This window comes from Thunnus thynnus, chromosome 12 (genome assembly GCF_963924715.1).
Source record: "Thunnus thynnus chromosome 12, fThuThy2.1, whole genome shotgun sequence".
NCBI classification, from domain to species: Eukaryota; Metazoa; Chordata; class Actinopteri; order Scombriformes; family Scombridae; genus Thunnus; species Thunnus thynnus.
Window position 1 is genome coordinate 13,405,612 of NC_089528.1, and position 20,448 is coordinate 13,426,059.

General features: G+C 42.2%; 1 protein-coding gene across 4 annotated transcripts in view; it reads right to left on the reverse strand.

The window, feature by feature from the left end:
• LOC137194070 (leucine-rich repeat and immunoglobulin-like domain-containing nogo receptor-interacting protein 3) overlaps window positions 1-20,448 on the reverse strand; it is a 39,219-nt gene that overhangs the window by 8,331 nt on the left and 10,440 nt on the right. Inside the window, exons 1-3 of one of the 4 annotated variants that reach the window (XM_067605604.1) lie at window positions 12,049-12,160; window positions 1,447-2,056; window positions 115-858 (exon numbers count right to left, since the gene is read on the reverse strand). In XM_067605604.1, the coding sequence (XP_067461705.1) occupies window positions 115-858; window positions 1,447-2,001 (1,299 nt within the window). In that variant the 5' untranslated portion in view covers window positions 2,002-2,056; window positions 12,049-12,160. Of the gene's footprint in view, window positions 1-114; window positions 859-1,446; window positions 2,057-11,781; window positions 11,865-12,043; window positions 12,161-20,448 lie in introns of those variants that run through there. The other 3 variants (XM_067605608.1, XM_067605606.1, XM_067605605.1) reach the window with 3 other exon arrangements.

The following is a 20,448-nucleotide window of genomic DNA, read 5'->3' on the forward strand; positions in this document are numbered from 1 at the left end:
CAATCTGGCAATATTACAGAATATTTTTGTGCTTGTGGAAGCGATTAGCGTAAACAATGAGTATTTACTTATTATTTGCTAAGTATTGAACCTAAATGTAATCATCTTCATTACCTGCTGGAGCTTACGGTTGCGTATCTTAGGTTTCTGGCATGTAAAGTGATCGAAGAGTGCAGAATCGGTGAAGGTGCTCAGGCTGACCCCTTGCACCTCCACCGGCCCCGCACACACCGGCACTCTGCCGTCAAAGTTGAGGGTCTTGCGTCTTTGCAGGATCCACAACAGACGGCAGTCACACATCAGGGGGTTTCCATCCACTCTGAGGGTCTCCAGACTGTTGACAGAGTGGAAGGAGCCCTCTTCCAAAGTCTGCAGGTCGTTGGAGGAGAAGTTGAGGACCCGGATCTGTCGGAGGCCTCCAAGGGCATGGGGCTCCACTGTCATCAACCCTGTGCTTACCATGATGAGCTCCTTCAGCCTCAGCAGGTCTCTGAAGGCCCAGGGCTCGAGTGTGGTGATGGGATTGTAGGAGAGGTTGAGGTGTGTGAGGTGCACCATGTTCTTGAAGGAAGCAGAGGGGACAGAGGTGATGTTGGTGTTGGTGATGGAGAGCCAGTGGAGATCCAGGCCCTGGAAACTAAGAGGGGAGATGTACTCCAGGTATGGCCAGTGATCGATATCCAGACCCCGCAGGTTGGAGAGCTTGCGGAAGTTCTGATCCTCCAGGGCGGAGATGCTGAGATGACGGAGACGAAGGGTGACCAGGCTGCGGAGATAGGACAGCGTCTGGCCAGAAATGGATGTCAGGTTGCAGCGCTCTATTGTGAGATCTTCCAGCCCCAGCAACCCTGAGAATGCCTGGGAAGCAGGAAGACAGAGGACTCTTTAATTTTACACAGACAAAAATGCATAAAGGTTATTTGTTCTTAATATAAACAAACAGAAGAAAGAGGTGAAAGATGAAAGAAAAGAAGAAAGAAGTTATTGGGGAACTGTGTACTGATGCCAAAAACAAAAAGGGAATATACATTTATCAAATTCTTAATTCGTATCATCTTAAGTATCATAAGAGCATTTATATAATTATTGGACAATTATTAATTATGACAATATTGGACAACATGACAATATATAGGACAATATTTTGATTCTGTTAAGTAATTTTATGACATATACATTTTAATAGAAGAACATATTTTTCCACATATAATCTACAGTCTCTCAGGATTTTAAATAATAAGAAATCTGTGTTTAATGATATTATTATGGCATTATTAACTCAGTAGACATTAATGCCAAGTAGTGCAAAATATATACCACAGAAAATATTTCATTAATATGATGTGAGGGTGATTTCCAAGAAAGACTTTTAAAAATAAATCAGTAACTTTTCTTTCATTCATTAGTGAGGCAGTCATGATGCTAATAAGATGCTGGAGAACTTACCTTGTGGGATATATAAACTAGGTCGTTATCTCCCACCTCCAGACGTTTCAGACTCTTTAGATCCTGGAAGGTGTAGTCCAGTAAAATCACCATCTTGTTCTCACTCAGGTCCAGGCTGGTCAGATTGCCCAGCTTGGCGAAGGCCCCCATGGGCACTAACTTCAGCTGGTTCCCTCTCAACTTAAGCACTTTAAGACTCTGGAGGGTGGCAAAGGCATTGGGCTCTAATGTTGCGATGAGGTTCTCACTGAGGTCCACTTCTTCCAACCGTGGGTACGGTGCCAGGTCACCTGCTTGCACCCAGCGGAGGCGGTTCTTGCTTAGGTCTAGGAGTTGTGTCTCTGTGGGAATGCCCTCTGGGATGTTGGTGAGCCGCCTCCGCTGGCACGACACTGACCTCAGCTGAGCCGAGCACTCGCACCGTGGCGGGCAGGCTTGGCTACTTCCAGGCAGTGTCAAAGTTACAATGGCGACCAGAGAAGCAGCCAGGACCCACCGCCACATCCTCGGCCATGGCACTAAGGCACGCCCACCAGGACCAGGAGAGCCAGTCATGGCCCTGCTCCTCTGACTCCTCGCCTGTCACAGGCAGGGTCACTGCACCATACACCTGCAGGATGAGATAGAGGGAAGACAGGGAGAGGAGAAAAAAATATTAGTAGTTTGAATTAAGACATGGTACTCTTGAGAGAGAGAGAAAGAGGTTGTGAAAAAGAAAGATGGAGCCTATCATGTATCATCTGCAGGCTCATAAAAATTATATCTACCCTGCTGTAAATTATCTATGCGTCCTGTGGTTTAAGTCATATAGCACTGAAAGCTGGAAAGATTTGAGACATATCATGACACAGCTTTAAAGTACAACTGACGAGATCCCATCAGGAACATGGATCCGTTTAAGATATTTAAGATAATTTGTCTTTTCACTAATTCATCTATAGTCTCAGTTGGAGAACTGGGACACAGGGTGCCATGTGAGAGAGCCTCTTGCTACAGCTGAATTCATGCATGTTGCATCTCCCCTGCTCTCCTTGCAGCACAGAGACTCTCTGCTCCATTTTGACAAACACAATGAATTTATTATCACAGCTCCTCAACAATCACGTTAGGCTTGGAAGTCTCGCATGCCATGCCATGGCGAAATAGATGTTTGAATCACTGTGTACTTAAGTCATATTATGTGTTTGATCAGGTATGTGTCAATGCATGTATGCGTGGGATGTGGCATTTTGCTGGGTATGAATTAAAAATCATTTTAGTCCTCCTTGTACAGAGATGAGATGAATCACTCCTGCTTTAACATTTCTTCAGGCAACCTGTCATCTCTCCCACACACTGTTTTCAACTCGGAGACAGTCAAAGAGCACCTGGCATTAGAGATCTGGAACACAACTCAGTGTCCAACCAGCCAGCAGGAAGTGATAGGACTGCTTGAGGAAAATGCTGCTAAACGAGGGAGTGTGGAAAGAGGAAAGTTTGCTTTCTCAGTAAAAAAAAAATGCTCAGCAGAAACCCCAGATGATAAACTCTTTACTGTTTGCTTGGTTGTTTGTTTTTCGGATGAAGCGGAAATAGAAGAGAATATATCATCATCACCAGGGAGTATCATGTTAAAATGCACTCTGATATTGGCAGTGGAGGGAGGCAGAGCCAAACAGATTAATAATATATGAGCTGGTTTGTGCTTAATGGGCAGCGTTCAGAGGGCGAGTCACTGAGTAAAAAAAAGCCAAAAGTCACCAGTGTCTCTTTGCTGCGGGCCTCGCCTCAGTCTCTTTGTAGCAAGGTGGATTTAGAAAACAGCCTCTTGAATGCCTAATCATATCCGACTGTTTCAGTGCGTCGGCATCAATGGGATCAAACAGGATGAAATGAGATTTAAGCTAAATTTAAATGATGGCAGACATAAATTCTTTGCACACACACACACATTCTCACTCACAATCACATACAAAAACTGCAGTAAACCCCCCCCAGAGCTTGTGTCTCATCTCCTATGCCTCAGGGTGGATAAGTCCCACAATTTTAGACAGGCTTGGAAAACACTGTTTACAGATCCTGTATCTGAAGGATCTGGTTGAAATCTGGCACAATTTTTTCTTCTTGCTGTGAGACAAAATGCAGGCACAGCGAGGCGGCTGTGCAGACTGCCGCACAAACTGACCCAGTTCTCAGCAACGACTCAGCCTCGCACTGTCAACCAGCAGCAACTCACCATGACCACAACAACAAAGCAGCAAACCTCAACGTCTCTGTGGAATAGAGCCCAGGAGAGGAACAGAGAGATCTGAAAAACAAACACGCGTATACAGATGTTCTGAAATAACGAGCTATTTATATGACGTAATCAAACAAAATTAGTGTCTGTGTCCCTGTACTCCCTGGCTGATTTTTTTGATGGTGGCGTGATGATATTTCCTTCCTTCCTTGCACCTTTTTCTCCACCAAATGTTTCAAATTTTTATATTCTGAGTGTATGTAGAGTCTCTGTGTGTCAGTGCACATCTGCCTGGCTCTTAGGCAGTGTGATGGATGCAACCTGTCTCCAACACCCCCCACCCCCCACCCCATGAGAGTCATCCTACGGGTCGGTGGCAGAGTCGCAGCATGAATCAGTGAGCTGACATCGTTGAGGCAGATAAGGTCCTCACTGCTTGACTCAAGGACAGGCGGGGATCCTTAAAAAACACACACACACACACACACACACACACACACGCACACACACCTCATCAAACACATGGACCCAGAGGAGTCTACACATCATCCAGTGAACAGGCGGATAAATACACACCTTTTCTCTCACTCCCCTGCCAAATACTGAGGATAGTTTTTCTACTATTGTTGCAGCAGGTGGTTTTTATCGCCACCGGGTCCTGTCCTCTCCTGTGGATCTGATTGCTTCCATATTCTGCTTCAAAATTAAAGACCACAGGGTCAGTCTTACAGCTTGTTCCGGCACCTGGACAGCCGACATACGGCAGTGGTGAATCTTGCAGCCATCCAGACAGCGAGGAAGGCAGATTCTGCCACAGGCCAGCTGTCCAGGGAGGAAAAAGGAGAATAATGGGAGGAAAATCAGCCCAGAAGCTAAAAATAACTAACTTTCACATAGCTGACCTAATGGACAGATGTTGGGGAACAACATCCCTGACCAATCACATGTACATGATCAGCCTGCGGAGGCGTGACACTGATGACCACGGCCAGATGTCTAAAAACTAAGGTTGTTTCACCTGATTTATACAGTCTGGTTAGTCTGATTAAAGATGCCATGTTCCCAAGAAAAGATACCAGTGGAGAAAAAATAAGGTTGTGGTCATTGTCTGGTGTGTATTTGTGTGTTTGTGTGATAGTGTGTCTGACTGTAAATAGGTCATCCATGTTGACTGGTAGCCTTTATAAGCCTTTATATTTGGCCAGCAGAGCGTGGATCTCCTCAACCCTATCCTGCCTTCTTAAGCTTTGTCTGGCTTTTACTCTCTCTCTCTCCCTCTATCTCACTCTCACACACACGCACATACACACACACACACACTCACACACTCAATGAAAACCTCTCAGAGAGACACAATTTAGCATCAGTGGTGTCGGAGCAGTCAAGCAGTCAGCAGGTTATTAGAGAAAGCTTTTACATTTTATTGTTGCAAACAAACCGGGGTGCAAACTTGACATGTTCCTACTTTTCAGAGGAAAGCTGACAGTTTGTACTTTCCATTGCTAAGTAGCTATGAGTCCAATATTAAATCTGTGCTTAGTCACTCCATTTTAAGTCCAAGTCAAGTGTGGAATACAGCTTAGCTGCTCTGTGGTGCGGCTGCACTGACGGGGGGAGAGATGGAGAATGTGAACAGTCGGGAGGGAAGATGAGTGTGGTAAATTTGTTCAAAGTAGAGATTTATGATTTCACTAAAGTCTGGAAATTCTCAGTGTGGCCATATTCATTTACAGGAAATATCCACTAATCCAAGTCAACATAAAAGTTTAGTTTGTCTGATTTGTCAGATCAAATTGCTCCTCATCGATGTTCAAGACTCAAAAGGATTCACAATGCCCACATTGTAATCTAGTAAAAACAAAAAACAAAACAACGCCCGAACTTAATGATAACAAAGGAAAACCACCATCACAACATAATTAGGAGAAAAAAAAATGCCCTGGGAAGAGGCTCACAGAGAAGGTTCTCCACAGTGACAAGGCGTACAACGCCTTGAGTGGGAACAGAAAGATAAAGTATGATGGAAAGAATAAATAGAACATGAACACTGAGTCAGCATTCAGAAAGTTTGGGTTGCTTTTCTTGACACTGACGACTGTCTGACCATAAACCACAGTGTTCACAAAAGAGAACAGAACTCTTTTTCAAGCTGATATCAGTTCAGTGGGCTGCAGTGTGTGATGTAAAGGACACTGCAGTTGTTTAGAGTTTGCAAAGAGTGATGATACTCACGACGGTGCTCGGTGTCATTCTATCTTACAGTAGCTGCATCGTCTTCCTCTAAGAACTCTGAGTCACTGAGGCAGCAAGTGAGCTGACTGAGACTGACATGCTGCCTGGTTTGACCTTTGGCTGATTGGAGCCAAAAACACAAACCTTTGACTTGACTGGTACAGTGGTGTTTCGTTGGACAGCTGACTGCAATATACATGACTTAAACATTAATTTAACAAAGTAAACAAGATGTTTAGTCTCATATGAAGCCTTCAAAAGATACATTCTGACTTTGGGGTGAGATAATTCAACTTGTTTTCAGTGCAGTTTAGTCTGTTTCAGGAATTTTATAGAAACAAGCATCAGTATTTTTATTTGCCATGCTAGCATCATGGCGGATGGTACTGTCTGTATGTTAGTCATTCCGGTGGTCCACCACTTTGGTTCACACTAAAATATCATCCTTGTGTCGATACACCCGTAGCGACAAGCGAGAAGTGGCAGAGTCGATGTTGAGCGTTTTGTTCGCTTCCAATGGGTCTTCACCTTTAGTCTTCTTAAATAAAACAGATTGCTGATTATTATCCACACAATTATACTTTTACATTTCAATGAAGTTTTTGTAGTTGGCAGAAATAATAGTTTTAGGACTCAAACCATGACTAATTAGTATGATTGAGATTTTTCTGCAGTAAGTAGTTCTGTGCACAAATGCACACAAGGTCACACACTCGCTGTATGCATGTACACCCAGTAAATGGGTTACTGAGCTGAGGATGCGGTAACATATCCACACTGTCAGTTTCAATCCTCTCTTTGGCTCCTGACGATATGAGTCTGCAGTACAGCAAGAGGCTTGCAGCGCACACACATACACACACACATATATACACACACCCCTAAACAAACACACACTTCATCATCCTTTGGGGAAGCATCACCCCTCTGCTGATGACTGTCACCTCGTACAGGGGATGATGTTTCATGAGAGTCTTTCTGACTCACTCGGCATCTTACTGTACTTTTTCCCCTCTAACCGGGTGATCCCCAAAATACTTCACAGATCTCAGATGATTTCTCAGAGCCGGTATATGTTTGCATCATTCCTGAGAAGCACAGCAAAGTGAAACAAAAATACTGAGAGTTTAGTTAGCAAAAATTGTCACGAACTAAGAAAGTCAAACCCCAGCCTCAGTTCTCTAACTGTATCAAAGTCAGCCAAAATCACATTAAAACTGAACATCAGCGAGGGAAACACAGTGCATCAAGAACAATGCCTGACAGTCACAGAGGAACAACAACACAACAAACAAAGCTAAAGCTAGCTAAGACAAAACCCCAGAAGACATGAAATGAAAAAAAAATCCATGTGCTGCTTGTTCATTAAGAGAGAGATTCTCTTGCTGCCCTCAAATGACATCTTCAACAAACACCACACCCAGAAAACACTTTACTTTCATTGTGCTTAAAATAATTTTAATGTTAGAATAACTTTTAGTTGAATAATGCTCCAACACACACACACACACACATGCATTCATCATAAATGTCCCTGCATTCAGACAAGAGCTGTCTGGGTTGGTGTGTGGGCAGGAGGTAGACAACTCTAAGTGGATTAGAAGGGAGATGAGCCCAAAAGGTCGATTCATGCATGCGTGTGTGTGTGTGTGTGTGTGTGTCATGTTCTCACTTTGAACTTCACCAACACTGAGACCTCAGTGAGGGGTGCCAGGCACAGCAGGGAGTCTGACTAGCAAATCCCATGACACTGATAGCTTTAGTCTGTATCAGTTTCACTCAGTTCACCAGCAGTTACTCAAAGTGATTAGTCACGAGCTCCTATTCCATAAAACATAGTACTGATCTGGTAAATCAATCAGTCAACCATTCAATCATTCAATCTATCTATCTATCTATGAAAATAACATGTTGTGTTTGTATGTTTGTGTTTTCATTGCAGTAAAGTATTTGAAACATTCAGTTCATTCAGGTCTGTACTGTACATGTCAGGACTGTATAAACACACCACACAGGGTGGAAGATTGAAGCTGTATTGTACTGGTGGGTGTGGGTGATGCATAGATTATCTCGCAATTTAAATATCCCAGAGCACTATAAAATAAAGATCATTCAGAACAGCTCAAACAGGCCTAAATAATCTCTTTCATACACACACACACACACACACACACACACACACTTACATTATGAACTCCACCTTCTTCACTTACTTCAAAGGAAAAAATCATTAGACCAAATAATAAATCAATCAGTGCAAGACTGACAACATTTGATCTACAAAGGATCAAATTAATTTCTGTTACCCTGTAAAGTGACATTTCACCTTAATCTTAATATTATGTACAGTCTATGTCTTCTGCTTTTACTATGCGTGTAGATGTACAGCTAGTAAAACACACTTCTAATAAAGGTAGCAGGTTGCCATTGAGGTTTTTACTGGAAGCAATGGTGAAACTGTGAAAATGGTATTGGACAACAAATGATGGTGATGGTGAAACTGGATTCACAAAAGTATAAACTAGCAGTCAAATTAGTTACATTTTTTCATAACAGGAAGAAATAAAGTATCATTTGTAAAAATCAACATTAGGTCCTCATAGCACTGCACACTTACTCAAGTAAACACACACATAGAGCCCACAAGACTAAAAGTAAAGAGTAAAATACTTAACATCCCAACAGGTTGTGGGGACAGATCAGACAAAATGGTGGATGTGACGATGTCAGTTAAGCTGCAGCAGCTATAGAGTTGTGAAGTGAAAGGGGCCGCTGCTTCCAGAAAAGTTTTTCCCCACTCTGTATTCCCATTTAAAAATTTTCTTTAAACAACATTGTCAATATTACTTAAAAACTCAGGACTCTCCTGGATGATGTAATGATCCTATAGGTTTATACTACGACTACTAGCTTCAATTATTTCAGCTTCATTTCTGAGAAATAATGTTTTGTCTGTGATTTTGGCATGGTGGATTGCTAAGAGTACTACAATACACATGAGCCCCGGCCACTGTTGCTGTGGTGAAGAAGCCATGAGCGCGAATCATAGCGTAATGAATTCAAAATTCTTTGTCGCTAAAGTTGTAAACATCAGCCAGAGTTGCTGAATGAATTCAAAAGTGACCCAGAAATTAACAGTAAACTGATTCACTTTCTTTTCTTGATATTGTTATCCTGAACATCTGCCCGCCGTTAAAGGTGAATTTTAAAGTCGGTGATTGGCTCTTTTTGCTGAAATGCACCTTGGGAATCGTAGTAAACTTCTACCCCTAAATTTATATGTACACAGTCTTGTACCTTTGACTTTTTACCGAAGAACCAGATATTTTCTAACACAGTTGTTCATCTTTTCGTACTGATGATTTAACGGGGAGAGTTTTGTGCCAATCCATGCTGTAGAAGAGCTCAAACTGTGAGTTATGTTCACTATTGGAAAAAAGAATGGTATCCTTTCTTCCAGAATGTTCTCTATGGGAAAAAAGAATGGGATCTTTACTTCTGGAACCAGGGCAAGTCAGGGTTGCTACTAGCAACAGAATGTTCAATTGAAACCAACAGACAGCTGCTGCTGCAGGTAAATAACACCTTACATGTGCGCTGAGAAATATATTAAATTAGCTGGCGATAGATTATAAAATCCATAGCTGCAAAGTCAACACTTGTGTCTGGGAGACAACAAACTTCCCCAGAGCAGAGAATCGATTATGAGACACAGGATTTAACTTTCTCATTGGTTTCAAATATGTCTGTACAGTAGAGTAGTGCTACTCTTGTTTTTCAGTCAATGTCTGGTTTATAAGTGGATTTCAAGATCTAGCTCTTCTAGATGGTAGATGTTGCATCAAGTGTGTCACTGAGAACATGCATATTGAGAAAGATGCAATATTTTCACTTCACTTCTTTGATGTCTTGTGTTACTTTGTTCCTTGCTTGATTGCGCTCCCACTCAATACTGGCTTTGTTATTTTCCTCTCTGTTATAATGAGCACCAGTGCTGTGCAGTCCAGATCATGAAATCCATGACAAACATCAATGAAATGTGTGTGTGTGTGTGTGTGTGTGTGTGTGTGTGTGTGTGTGTGTGTGTGTGTGTGTGTGTGAGTGAGAGAGAGTGTGTGGGCATGTTTCAGTCCTCTGAAGTGATTGTATCTGTACATCAACTTTTTTCTGCTGTAATTATTTTTTCTGTGCTCACTGCAAACGAGACCAGCAAGAAAAACTCTGTTGAATGCTTCGTTAAACCATCCACCTGACGAAAAAAAGGAGCATCTATTCTTTTATGGTCAATCCTATCTACTCATTCATATTTCTGTAATAACTGGTGATTTTAAAAAACATAAATTAGCCGAAAGTATTTTAAAAAGATTTTCAGAGCTTTGGTAGTATCAGTTATTTGACGTTTATGTGAAATCATCTTTGCACCTCAAATAGATTGAAGTGGAATCCTACATACACACACAGTCTCTTTCCGTCTCTCTTCCCCATTCTGTCTTTGTTTCGTCTTTCTCTTTTGAGGTGTAATCTGACAGCTGCAGAGAGTCCCTGTGTTTGACAACCCTGATAAATATACACTGTGGGACGGTGGGATAAAAGGTGCAGAGTGTAGAATTTAGTGGCAGAAATGTTTTAATTAGTGTATAATCCCATGAAAATAAGAATCACTGTGTTTTTGTTACGTTAGATTGAGCCTTTTATATCTACATAGGGAGCGGGTCCTCTTCCATGGAGCCTGCCATGTTTCTACAGTAGTCCGAAATGGACAAACCAAACACTGGCTGTAGAGAGGACCTTTTGTGTTTTTCGTGAGTTTCGCGGCCACCGTAGGCTCTCCTACACGCTTGGAAGGGGAGGGGGAGGGAAGGGCTATTCAGTTGGTTGCAATCTGCAAACTAGATGCCACTAAATCTTACACACTGGTAGTTTAAAGGGAAAAACAACAAAAAACACAACACTGCAGCATCCAGCGAATCACTTCAAACGCTGTTTGTTCTCTTCAAAAGTAGAACAAACATCTATGAATTTATCTATGACTTTGTTTCGTCCCATCTGTTGCCTCTTTATGACAATCTCACATTAAAGACCCTTAAAGGGGACATAACTTTTAGCTTTTAGTGATTTTCTGTCATCTGTCTGTTATAATGTTGGATGTCTATGTTGAACATAGTAAAAGTTCCAAAACTTGAGATGAACGTCTGTAAAATATTGCATAAAAACACTCCATTTGCTGTTACCTTGCTCATTCATGCATGCCCACAAATGGGTATCCGTGCTGTAGCCTTTGTTGCTAATATAAATATAGACCTGGAAATGTGCATGATACGTGCCCTTTAAGGGAAAAACACACACGGACATGAATTGACCAAGAGATTATTAGAGTATAAAAGTACACGAATTTAAACCAATCAACTGTTATTTATCCAGTGATCCGTTGGTACACACGTCATACACAAATGAGCATATGCAACATGCATGAAGAAACATGCATATACAATGGCACAACTCCTCAAATGTGTAAATCTACTAAATTAACTATTAATTTCCTTCTCATCCCTTAAATCTAAGTACTCATATCTGTTTTTCCTCACATGATACATGTCTTTTTGTTGGAAAATGTGATTTAAATGATTGTCCTAACATTCTAATATACTAACATAAAACATGAGAAAATCAATCATCCTCTTGTTTATGTTATTGCAAACCCCTTGGGATGAACATTCAAGCCAACAGTATATTCTCTATTTAAAGTGGACACTGGGTCAACAGTATATTTAATATTTACAGTGGACACTGGGTCTGAAGGGGTTAATGGTTACTCTTACTGGTGATCTAAACTCATCAAGAATGTAATATTTTAAATCCAAAGAGCATTTTCAGTCAGTACTCACAGTGAACATGGATCCTTTAGTTTTACTCAAAGGCCTGGCACATTTAATTAGCTGTAGCTATTCTGATGATTCTCACACCCTGCGGTGTTTTGACCTGTTTTTCTCTGGCTCAAACCTGAGCACATGGCTACACATACTGAAAGCACGCACACACACATATGCAGACAGGCAGGCAGGCAGGCAGGCAGGCAGGCGGATATATATAGTGTAGTAAACAAACAACAGAGGGCAGCCCAGGAACACAGCTTATTAGATAGGTAACCTTGCCTGCAACCATATGGTCTCTTCTCAGGTGTTATGTCTTTAGGTTTTCAGTTGAGTCTCTCACTGCAAATCTCACTCACTATTTCTACCATGTGATGTCACAATTTTCTCTCAGCTCTTAAGAAAGTCATGTGATCTAAAGGTTCAGGGGTCAGGTGTTATCATAAATCTGCAGCGCAGTATTCATTTCGGCTTGGTTGGCAGACATTAGTGGCATGCCACGGCTAAAAGGGGAGCAGATTGGTTTACATCCCATCAAAAGTCACCCACACATTATCACTAAACTTAGGTCTGTTTCAACTCATATACTCACATATTCACTTATGTCACAGGCAGCTCTGACTCACACGTACACACTCACAGCTTACAAACACAGACACCTTAGACAAGCTTTCTAAACGGGCTGCCAAATCCTCAAGAGCAAAGAATCAGAATCACAAAAACTTTATTGTCCATCGCAAGGCGATAGAAATTTGTCTTTGATGTGGTTCACAAGTAAGTTAAGTACAAGAATGTTTCCCTAACAGAGACTTTCCTCACCCACACATTGTAACCTAATTCATCTGCATTCAGCAGGGATAGCAGTGTCACTACAAGTGTGGTCCTGTTATCCAGAATGAGTATTCGCCTCATTAGCGAGCAGGTTGGAGCTGCTACAGAGCCCATTTCTTCATGCTGAAAGATGTACAAAATCACCTTTTTCTTCTCAGTTCAGCTCTGAGCAGAATCACTGTGATGTGTTGAAATGGTATGTGTGCCGGTCTGTGTGATACGGTACAACATGCGCACCATAATATTTTCGGGAATGATGAAGAGCTCGTTCTGCGGATCAGAGGTTTGGCCACACGCCAGCTGGTAGGCAGATAGAAGACTTACAAGTCATTAAGTCTGGTACGTGCACGACTGAAGCTACACAAAGCTGCGCAAATTGTGCCTGTGTGTGCACGCGCATAAGCCTGTGTTTACATGGCTTTTTATAAATGTTTTGTGGGAAAGCATTTAGTGTGCCAATTGTTTATCCTGGGGTGTAATTAACTAGCAAGTGCAGAGATTATCACACTATTAGCAAGAGAAAGAGTTAATAATAGCAGGGAGATAAAATCAAAGAACTTTATTTAATCAAACTTGACCTGTCTCAGGGAGAAAAAAGAAACTTTCACACGTGCAGACACCAATCATTTTGAGTGACACAAAGTATGACAAGTGACTGAACAGCCTTGAATTAGTGTTGCCCTTTGGGGATCTGTGGCCTTATTACCGGCATGGATTGAAATGACTCATTAATTATCTCACACATGCTCCCAAAAAGCTTGGTCACCACAATGAGCTTTATATGACCGTATTTCCTCATGCTTGTAAAATACAATTCTTCTTACATGTCAGTGTGGTATTTTGTGGGTAGATGAGGTTTGTTATTGTTGCATAAGAGGACAAACCTCTCCTTCATGCAAACAGGAGGTTGCTGTCATCACTGTTCTGATTACTGGGCTCAAGACGGGATATGAAGGCAGTTCATTTCTGGTGTCATTTCCTTTCTAAAGGCTAATGAGTTTCCAGATAACAAAATGGTGGGGCAATCCCAAGGGTTGGTCATTGGGAAGTTAAATCACGTCTTCTTCTCAGTGGCAAACTGAGCAGCCACAGATTGTGATGATAGCTGAGCGATTTCTGCGAAGAAAAACATTTCCCTAGAGACGTCTCACCTGAAAGGCAACAGCCCCTGTTTCACCCTGTACAGCTCAGCGTTTGTGTGTGTGTATGTGTGCATGTTTGTGAGTATGTATGAGGTGTGGGAGTGTGTTTTCATATCCCTTTGGTATAGGAAGAAAAGAAATTAATTCAATTCTTCAGCTCGTTAGATAGGTGAAAGCCAAACGGGGAATTTAAAACCAAGACAGCCGGCGCCTCCTCGATATACCACCATGAATAAGAAGGAAGAAGTGTGATGAAAAGAAATTGAAGGGGAAGATTGAAATAGATAAATGTAGAGCTGCATAATATGACCACAATGTGAGGGATGGATAGATTTGAGTATCAGGGGAGGGATGATGGACATGGAGGACAGGAAAGAAGTGAGCGTGATGGATGAAACAGGAGGAAAAGAGCAGGAGGGGGGGGCCCTTTGTTTCACTCTGTCACTAATGATGGAGGAAGGTCAAAGCTATTCCACAGTTGAGAGAATCTAATGATGCAAATTAGGCTTGATGCTCAGTCAGATGCCACAGGAGAGGCCGAGCAATCCTGATGTTTCTCGATAACACACAGCGGCATTGTCTGATGCCTACAGCAAAACTCAAGACCCCAGCTGAGCCAAAATTTTGTATTTTCAATCCTCTGTTTATAGCACAGGGTGTCAAAACCTAAAATGGGCTCAGTGGCATTTTACAGAGTGAAAAGGCCACATCTGTCCACAGAAGAAAGGAGGAAAACTTGTGTGATTTGCACAGCTGATCGCAGCCTGGTTGATTGGTACGTGGTGCAAATATATAACTGGCTTTGTGGCAAGTAAACAGCGAGAAAAGAAATGAGTTGGAGGGAGAAAGAAGGGGGAGGGGAGGCGTGTGACAGCTTTCCTTCCCTGGTCTTTGAAGAGCGGCATGGTGCCGGATTCACATGGGGAGAATTTACGATGAATATGTACATAGCTTTGACCTGAATGCATAAAATGATTGCAAATGTATACTTAGACTGAACAGGAGTCTCTCTATTTAAAAAATGCATCTTGCCTAAAAATGCATAAATGCAAAATGTGGAAAATGCAAGTAGTTGACATTAAATTAGCCCCCTAGAAGATAAAAACGACCTTTCGCTCTCAGTTGAGCTGTTGTAAATAAACACTACATCCAAGGAGGATATTCATTTACACTGGAAATGTGCAGTATAGGTACAAGGAAGGGGAAAGCATTGCATATGCATACATGGCAGGGATGTAGATGGCAGAGTAATAGCACTGCTCCATGGATAATAGTGACCCTGTTAGCCTGACAGCTTATTGGCTGCCTGTTTCTCTGATTCCGCCAGCAGAACCAATAGGAGCTGTCGCTACCGTTTCAGATGTGGGGATGAAGGGGCAGAAAAAGGGGGGAGAGGAAGACAGAGAAATAGAGGTGAAGGCAGAAAAAACGGATGACGTGGGGAGGGGAGAGAAATGGAGAGTGACAAGGATGGAGATGTGGAAGAAAAGAAAGCAGGGGATGTGGAGGAGAGAGCTGAATCCTTTGTACTGAGGAAACAAAGACGACAATCCCTGAGCACTGATAATACCGTTCAGCCTGTGGTTGTACAACACCAACAGAGTATGTGTGTGTGTACGTGATGTGCAGCTTTGTGTATGTGTGTGTAGTAAAAATATGGTGCTTCACAGAACATTAGGTGATGATCACACTTCCTGGATCCTCTTCTCACCAGAGATCCTAGAGGAGGATATACCATGCAGACTCCTCCCCCGCCCCCCGCTTTCTCTCTCTCACACACACAAACACAGGTATGTATACACACATATGACTGTGAAGGCTTTGTAAACACTGCAGAGCAAGGTGGTGAAAAGAAACAGATCGCTAAGAGGAGGAGGTGGTGGAGGAGGAGGAGGAGGAGGAAGAGAGGGATCACAAGGGAGGAAGTTTCTGGAAAGGTCATAAAGGCAGCTGAACAAATAAGGGATGTTGGAGGAGTGAGGAGAAGGTAAACTGATGAAAAAACACAAGTAGGTAAGAAGAGGCGAATAAAACGGAGGATGAGCCAGAGGTAGGAAGAGCTCTGGGCGATAAACGGGTTGCTGAGTTTGAAAGAGTTCAGGGTTGGTTTGTTGACTGACAGCTGGTGATGTTATCAAAACCATCTGGACTTACAGCACTGACAGCTCCTATAGCCAGTCCATGTCTGCTCCTACATGCAAGGACACACACACAGACACACACACACACACACACACACACACACACACACACACACACATGCACACACACAGACACTGACATTGACGGTGAATTCCAGTTTCATACAATCTGGGTCTTTTTTTTCTAGCTTTGGCCATCACTCCTACCTTTTGTAACGATGTACTAATACAAGTGAATTGCTGAGATCTGAGATCTGGTGACATCGCTACAAACAAGTCCAATGGGGCAAGAAACAATCGTACCAGTTTTGAACAAAGCCAAAGGTTAGCCAAGCTTTTGGGAGGAGAAAACAAAGCTGAAAAGTAAAAATTTTACCCAAATTTTTCATTGTAAATAGTAATCAGTTTTTGTGTTGTTTGGGAAAGACAAATGTGAGAACTGACAAAACAATCTTGCCACAAGTTCCTTTACTAGATACTCTGGAGCTTTTGATCGTATCACATGACCCTTCCTAGGCAGTAGATGTTCAGATTTCTATTTTTCTAATTTCTCATCCATATTGGCTTAAAAATTGAGATTGAAATTTGTTCTTGATCTTGGAAACAAGATATGAAAGGCTACAAGGTCAGTAATAAACTGGAAGATTGTGTGATATGACCATAAGCTTCAGAACAGTTACTAATGCACCTTGTGGTGAGATTGCATTGTCAACTACTTTTTACTTTTTACTACAATTTTTCAAGAATGAACTTTCAGTCTTAAATGCAAAAATATTTATGTGCTGCAGAGTAAAAATCTTTTTGTTGAGAATGTGTTGGATGGTGAATGTTTGCCCTCATCCCTGAAGTAGCTTTTTGTTTGTATGTGTTTTATCAGTAATGAACTGAAGTGAGGTGACGCCGCTGGAGACAAATTGAACTCACCACGGCTCAGGTGAGGCCTGCATCTGATGGCACTTATTATATGTTGCAGGCTGGAGGTAGCTAGAATAGCCTTGAGGCTTGCTGTGTATTTCTACAGACGCAAAATAAAATCTGCTACTGCCCGTGCTGTGACTTCCCTTTAGATAAATGGTTGGCTTGCTCACAACCTGTCCTCATTGTAGCTATGCTGCCGTTTATCCAGATATTTTAATTAAATATATTATTAAAGGTAATAGAAATGCTGGCCAAAACTGCAAAAATAAAACCCAAATGGCAATAAATGAATTTTCCTCTAAAGAACACACTATCATAGGAGGTGATGTAGCTGGAACCCTGATCACATTACTGATAACTGATGGTGACATTTATCCTCTGGTACATCCTCTGCTCTAAAGGAATTGGCTATGGCTGCAGGAATGTCATTATCCAGCGCAAAAACTGGATAAGAGAAACCCTTTGCTACTGATTCATCGAATGATTTTTCTCCTAAAAAGAAGCTATAAAGTGAACGATGGCAGACGAGCTTCCCTGAGAGAATATTAGAGCAGTAAGGGTCCTTGAGCTCCTAAAGGAAGCTGTGGGGCTCTGGCACTGAAGACACACAGCGATGATGGGAGTTCTCCCCAGGGAGCATCCGGTTAAAATTCAAGGACTCTCTCCATCTCTTATTTTCGCTCCCTCTAATGCTCATCCTGCTCTCTCTCTCCCTCTTAGCGAGGTCACGGCTGAAAAGTTTCAATGATGCCCCAGGAGGAGGCCTGGGAATAATCATCCAAGTGTGCATCTACATCTATATGTGTGTATCCGAGCGCATGATTGACCTTATGTGCACATTGTGCTTGTGTGTCTGTGTTTTCGTCCATGTGAAGATCATGTATGTACGTGTACGTGGTTGGTTGACCGCCCAGTGGCCTCTGTTGCATCCTCACAAGGTTATCAGATCCCTGCCGGTTGGTAACTGCACCATTTTGCATCCCAAACAGGCTGTCTGATGTAAAGCAATAAGCATTTTAGCCTCTCCTCTGTGATTTCCTCTTCGTAAAGTGTCATAAAAGACAAACTGAGAGCCTGTGGAACTCATTTCAGGGCATTCAATAACTGTCATTCAACATCTAAAACACCAAACATCGAATGCGAGTCAAACAGAGTGAGATGGCAAGAGCTCCGTAATGAGATCAATGGCTGTCTTTGAGGGAGAAAGCTGGGGAAATAAACTGTCTGTTGCATGTTATGCCATCAAAGCTATTCAACAGAAATCTGCAAAACAGCATCCATAATCACCACTTACATACTGACAAACAACCTCAGGGATTGGTACTGGAACCTATCAACAAACAGACAGACAAGAAAAGACAGCAGATGATGCATGGATGAATGCAAACACAACCCAACCATAAATACAAAGAAACAAGCAGACAAAGAACAAGGCTGACTTTATCCACCACCAATCCCATCCTATCTGCTTAGTATGCAGTCCTTTCCCAAGGACAGAGAAGACAGAGAAGAATCTGCTCTATCTCCATGTGATAGCGAGTGAACTAGTGGGAGAAATGAGAGAGAGCATGAACAGACGGAGAAGAAAGAGTGAGTGCTGCAGGAAAGGCGCTGACAGCCCGCCGCTCGAAAATAGCCTGAATTGTGCGGCTCCAAAGTAATTCCCTTTTTCTCCCTGATCCTAATTTCAACCACAGTGGCTGAATTATTCATTCTAGACCAATGACATGCTGGGAAGGGGACAAAGAGTCATTGCTCTATTTTGATTCACATAATAAATTCATGACTCAATGTTTAAAAGGAAGGAGAAATGAGAGGGAGGGAAGGGGGAGACAGTTGAGGGCTCAGGTCAGGTTGTGAGTGCTAGAAAGTATACAGCAGGAAGGAGCAGAGGGAGGGAAACAGGAGATCGAGGAATGAAGACACTTAAAGGGAGAAGGATGTAGAGGGTTCGGAGATAAATATGTTGAAGTAGCTTCTCCGTCACACACATGACGGCGCAGCTGACACAGCATATTAACCCAGGATCAGCAGAAAGTGGAGGTGACTGGCCGCGAAAGGAGAAGAAAAGTGAATGAAATGCTAAATTTTATGAACAGTTTGAAGAGAACAAGGTACCCAGTACTCTACAGAAGGAAAAAAGGAAGTGAAGAAACTTGCCTCATGTGTTTGTACAGTGGCCCTGAGAGCTCAATACATGCAACTTAAGAAAACACATGCAAATAGACAAAACACAAGCAAATTGAGAAAACATCTTCATCAATTTGATGACAGATGCACACACACTGCAACAACGGAAATGTTTCTAGAGGACACTTAAAAGTGATGGACATGTCTAGACGTGATCACAACATTAAAATAAACCAAAAACACTTAAACAATAACACCACTGACAGATAGCCAACTTCAATAACGTAATGAGTCACAAATTGTGGCAACAATAGGCATGTCCAGACATGTTCATCACTTTTAAGTGTCCCCTGGAAACACTTCTGTTGTGTGTCTGTATTTGCAGTAAATGCATTGTACATGTTGTTCTTGCTGTTTTCTTAATTTGCTTGTGTTTTGTCTATTTGCATGTGTTTTCTTAAGTTGCAGTGTATTGAGCACTCAGGGCCACCGTACTTTTGTCCTCTCTAAACAGATGACAGTTACTTAAACAAGCTGCTGAAACACACTGAGTCAAGCGACAAATGGCACTACACAGTCTGTCATGTAGCATGAGCTAATGAACAACTTCTGTCTGTTCGTCCTCACTCACTCTCTTTATGTCTGTTTATGCACAAACGCAGCTGCTGCCCTCCTTGACGTCTCTGTTTTACCTTTCAAGCGAAACAGGAAGTTCTCTGTGGATGTAGCGCCTCTTCTTTAAAATTTGATTTCAAATGCTAAAAAATACCCCGACTGCCTGGCTAAAGGGCAACAAGTCTCTGACCAATTTAAAACTGGTGCTGAACCAGAGGCCAACACGCAATGGAGCACATGATTCAAGACAGTTTTGTTGTATAAACAAGAAGAGAAGCCAAGCAGAGAATGATTCCATTTTAAAGAGGCGGCTAACCTTTAGTGCTACAAGAACCTTAACAGATACTGTATACATTCACCCGCTGACTCAACTATTGGCTTCTTTATTGTACGTCACACATATAAAGGACAAAGCGACACATATGTGCTGGCATCCTCAAGTGACTTCCACATGCCTCCAGTCCTGCAGGGAGGGTGATGCACATGTTTGCCGGCATGAATGTGTGTGTGTTTCTGTATGTGCACACCAATGGTGAACAGTCCCTAGGCTTCTGCAAGCCTGTTTGTGTAGCAGTGAGGCAGAAATAATGTCTGAATCTGTGCTCCCTCAGAGCGAAATGTATGTGTGTGTGTGTGTGTGTGTGTGCAGAATAGGGGGTCAGTGCTGAAGGACATTACAGAAAATCTGTCGGTCTACATTCACCCAAACATAATACTCCCACAGCAGCGTGGAGGATGTTTAATGTAAAGAAATTGCAAGACCAGAAAGAAAACTTACACTGAAAATCTTCTGTCAACGCAAAGTAGACACAGTTTCACATTGTTGTATTTTAGGTATTTCAACTAGAACAACAAGCATTTCTTTACTGACCCTTTCTCTCAGTCTTTCATTAGGGCATCACATT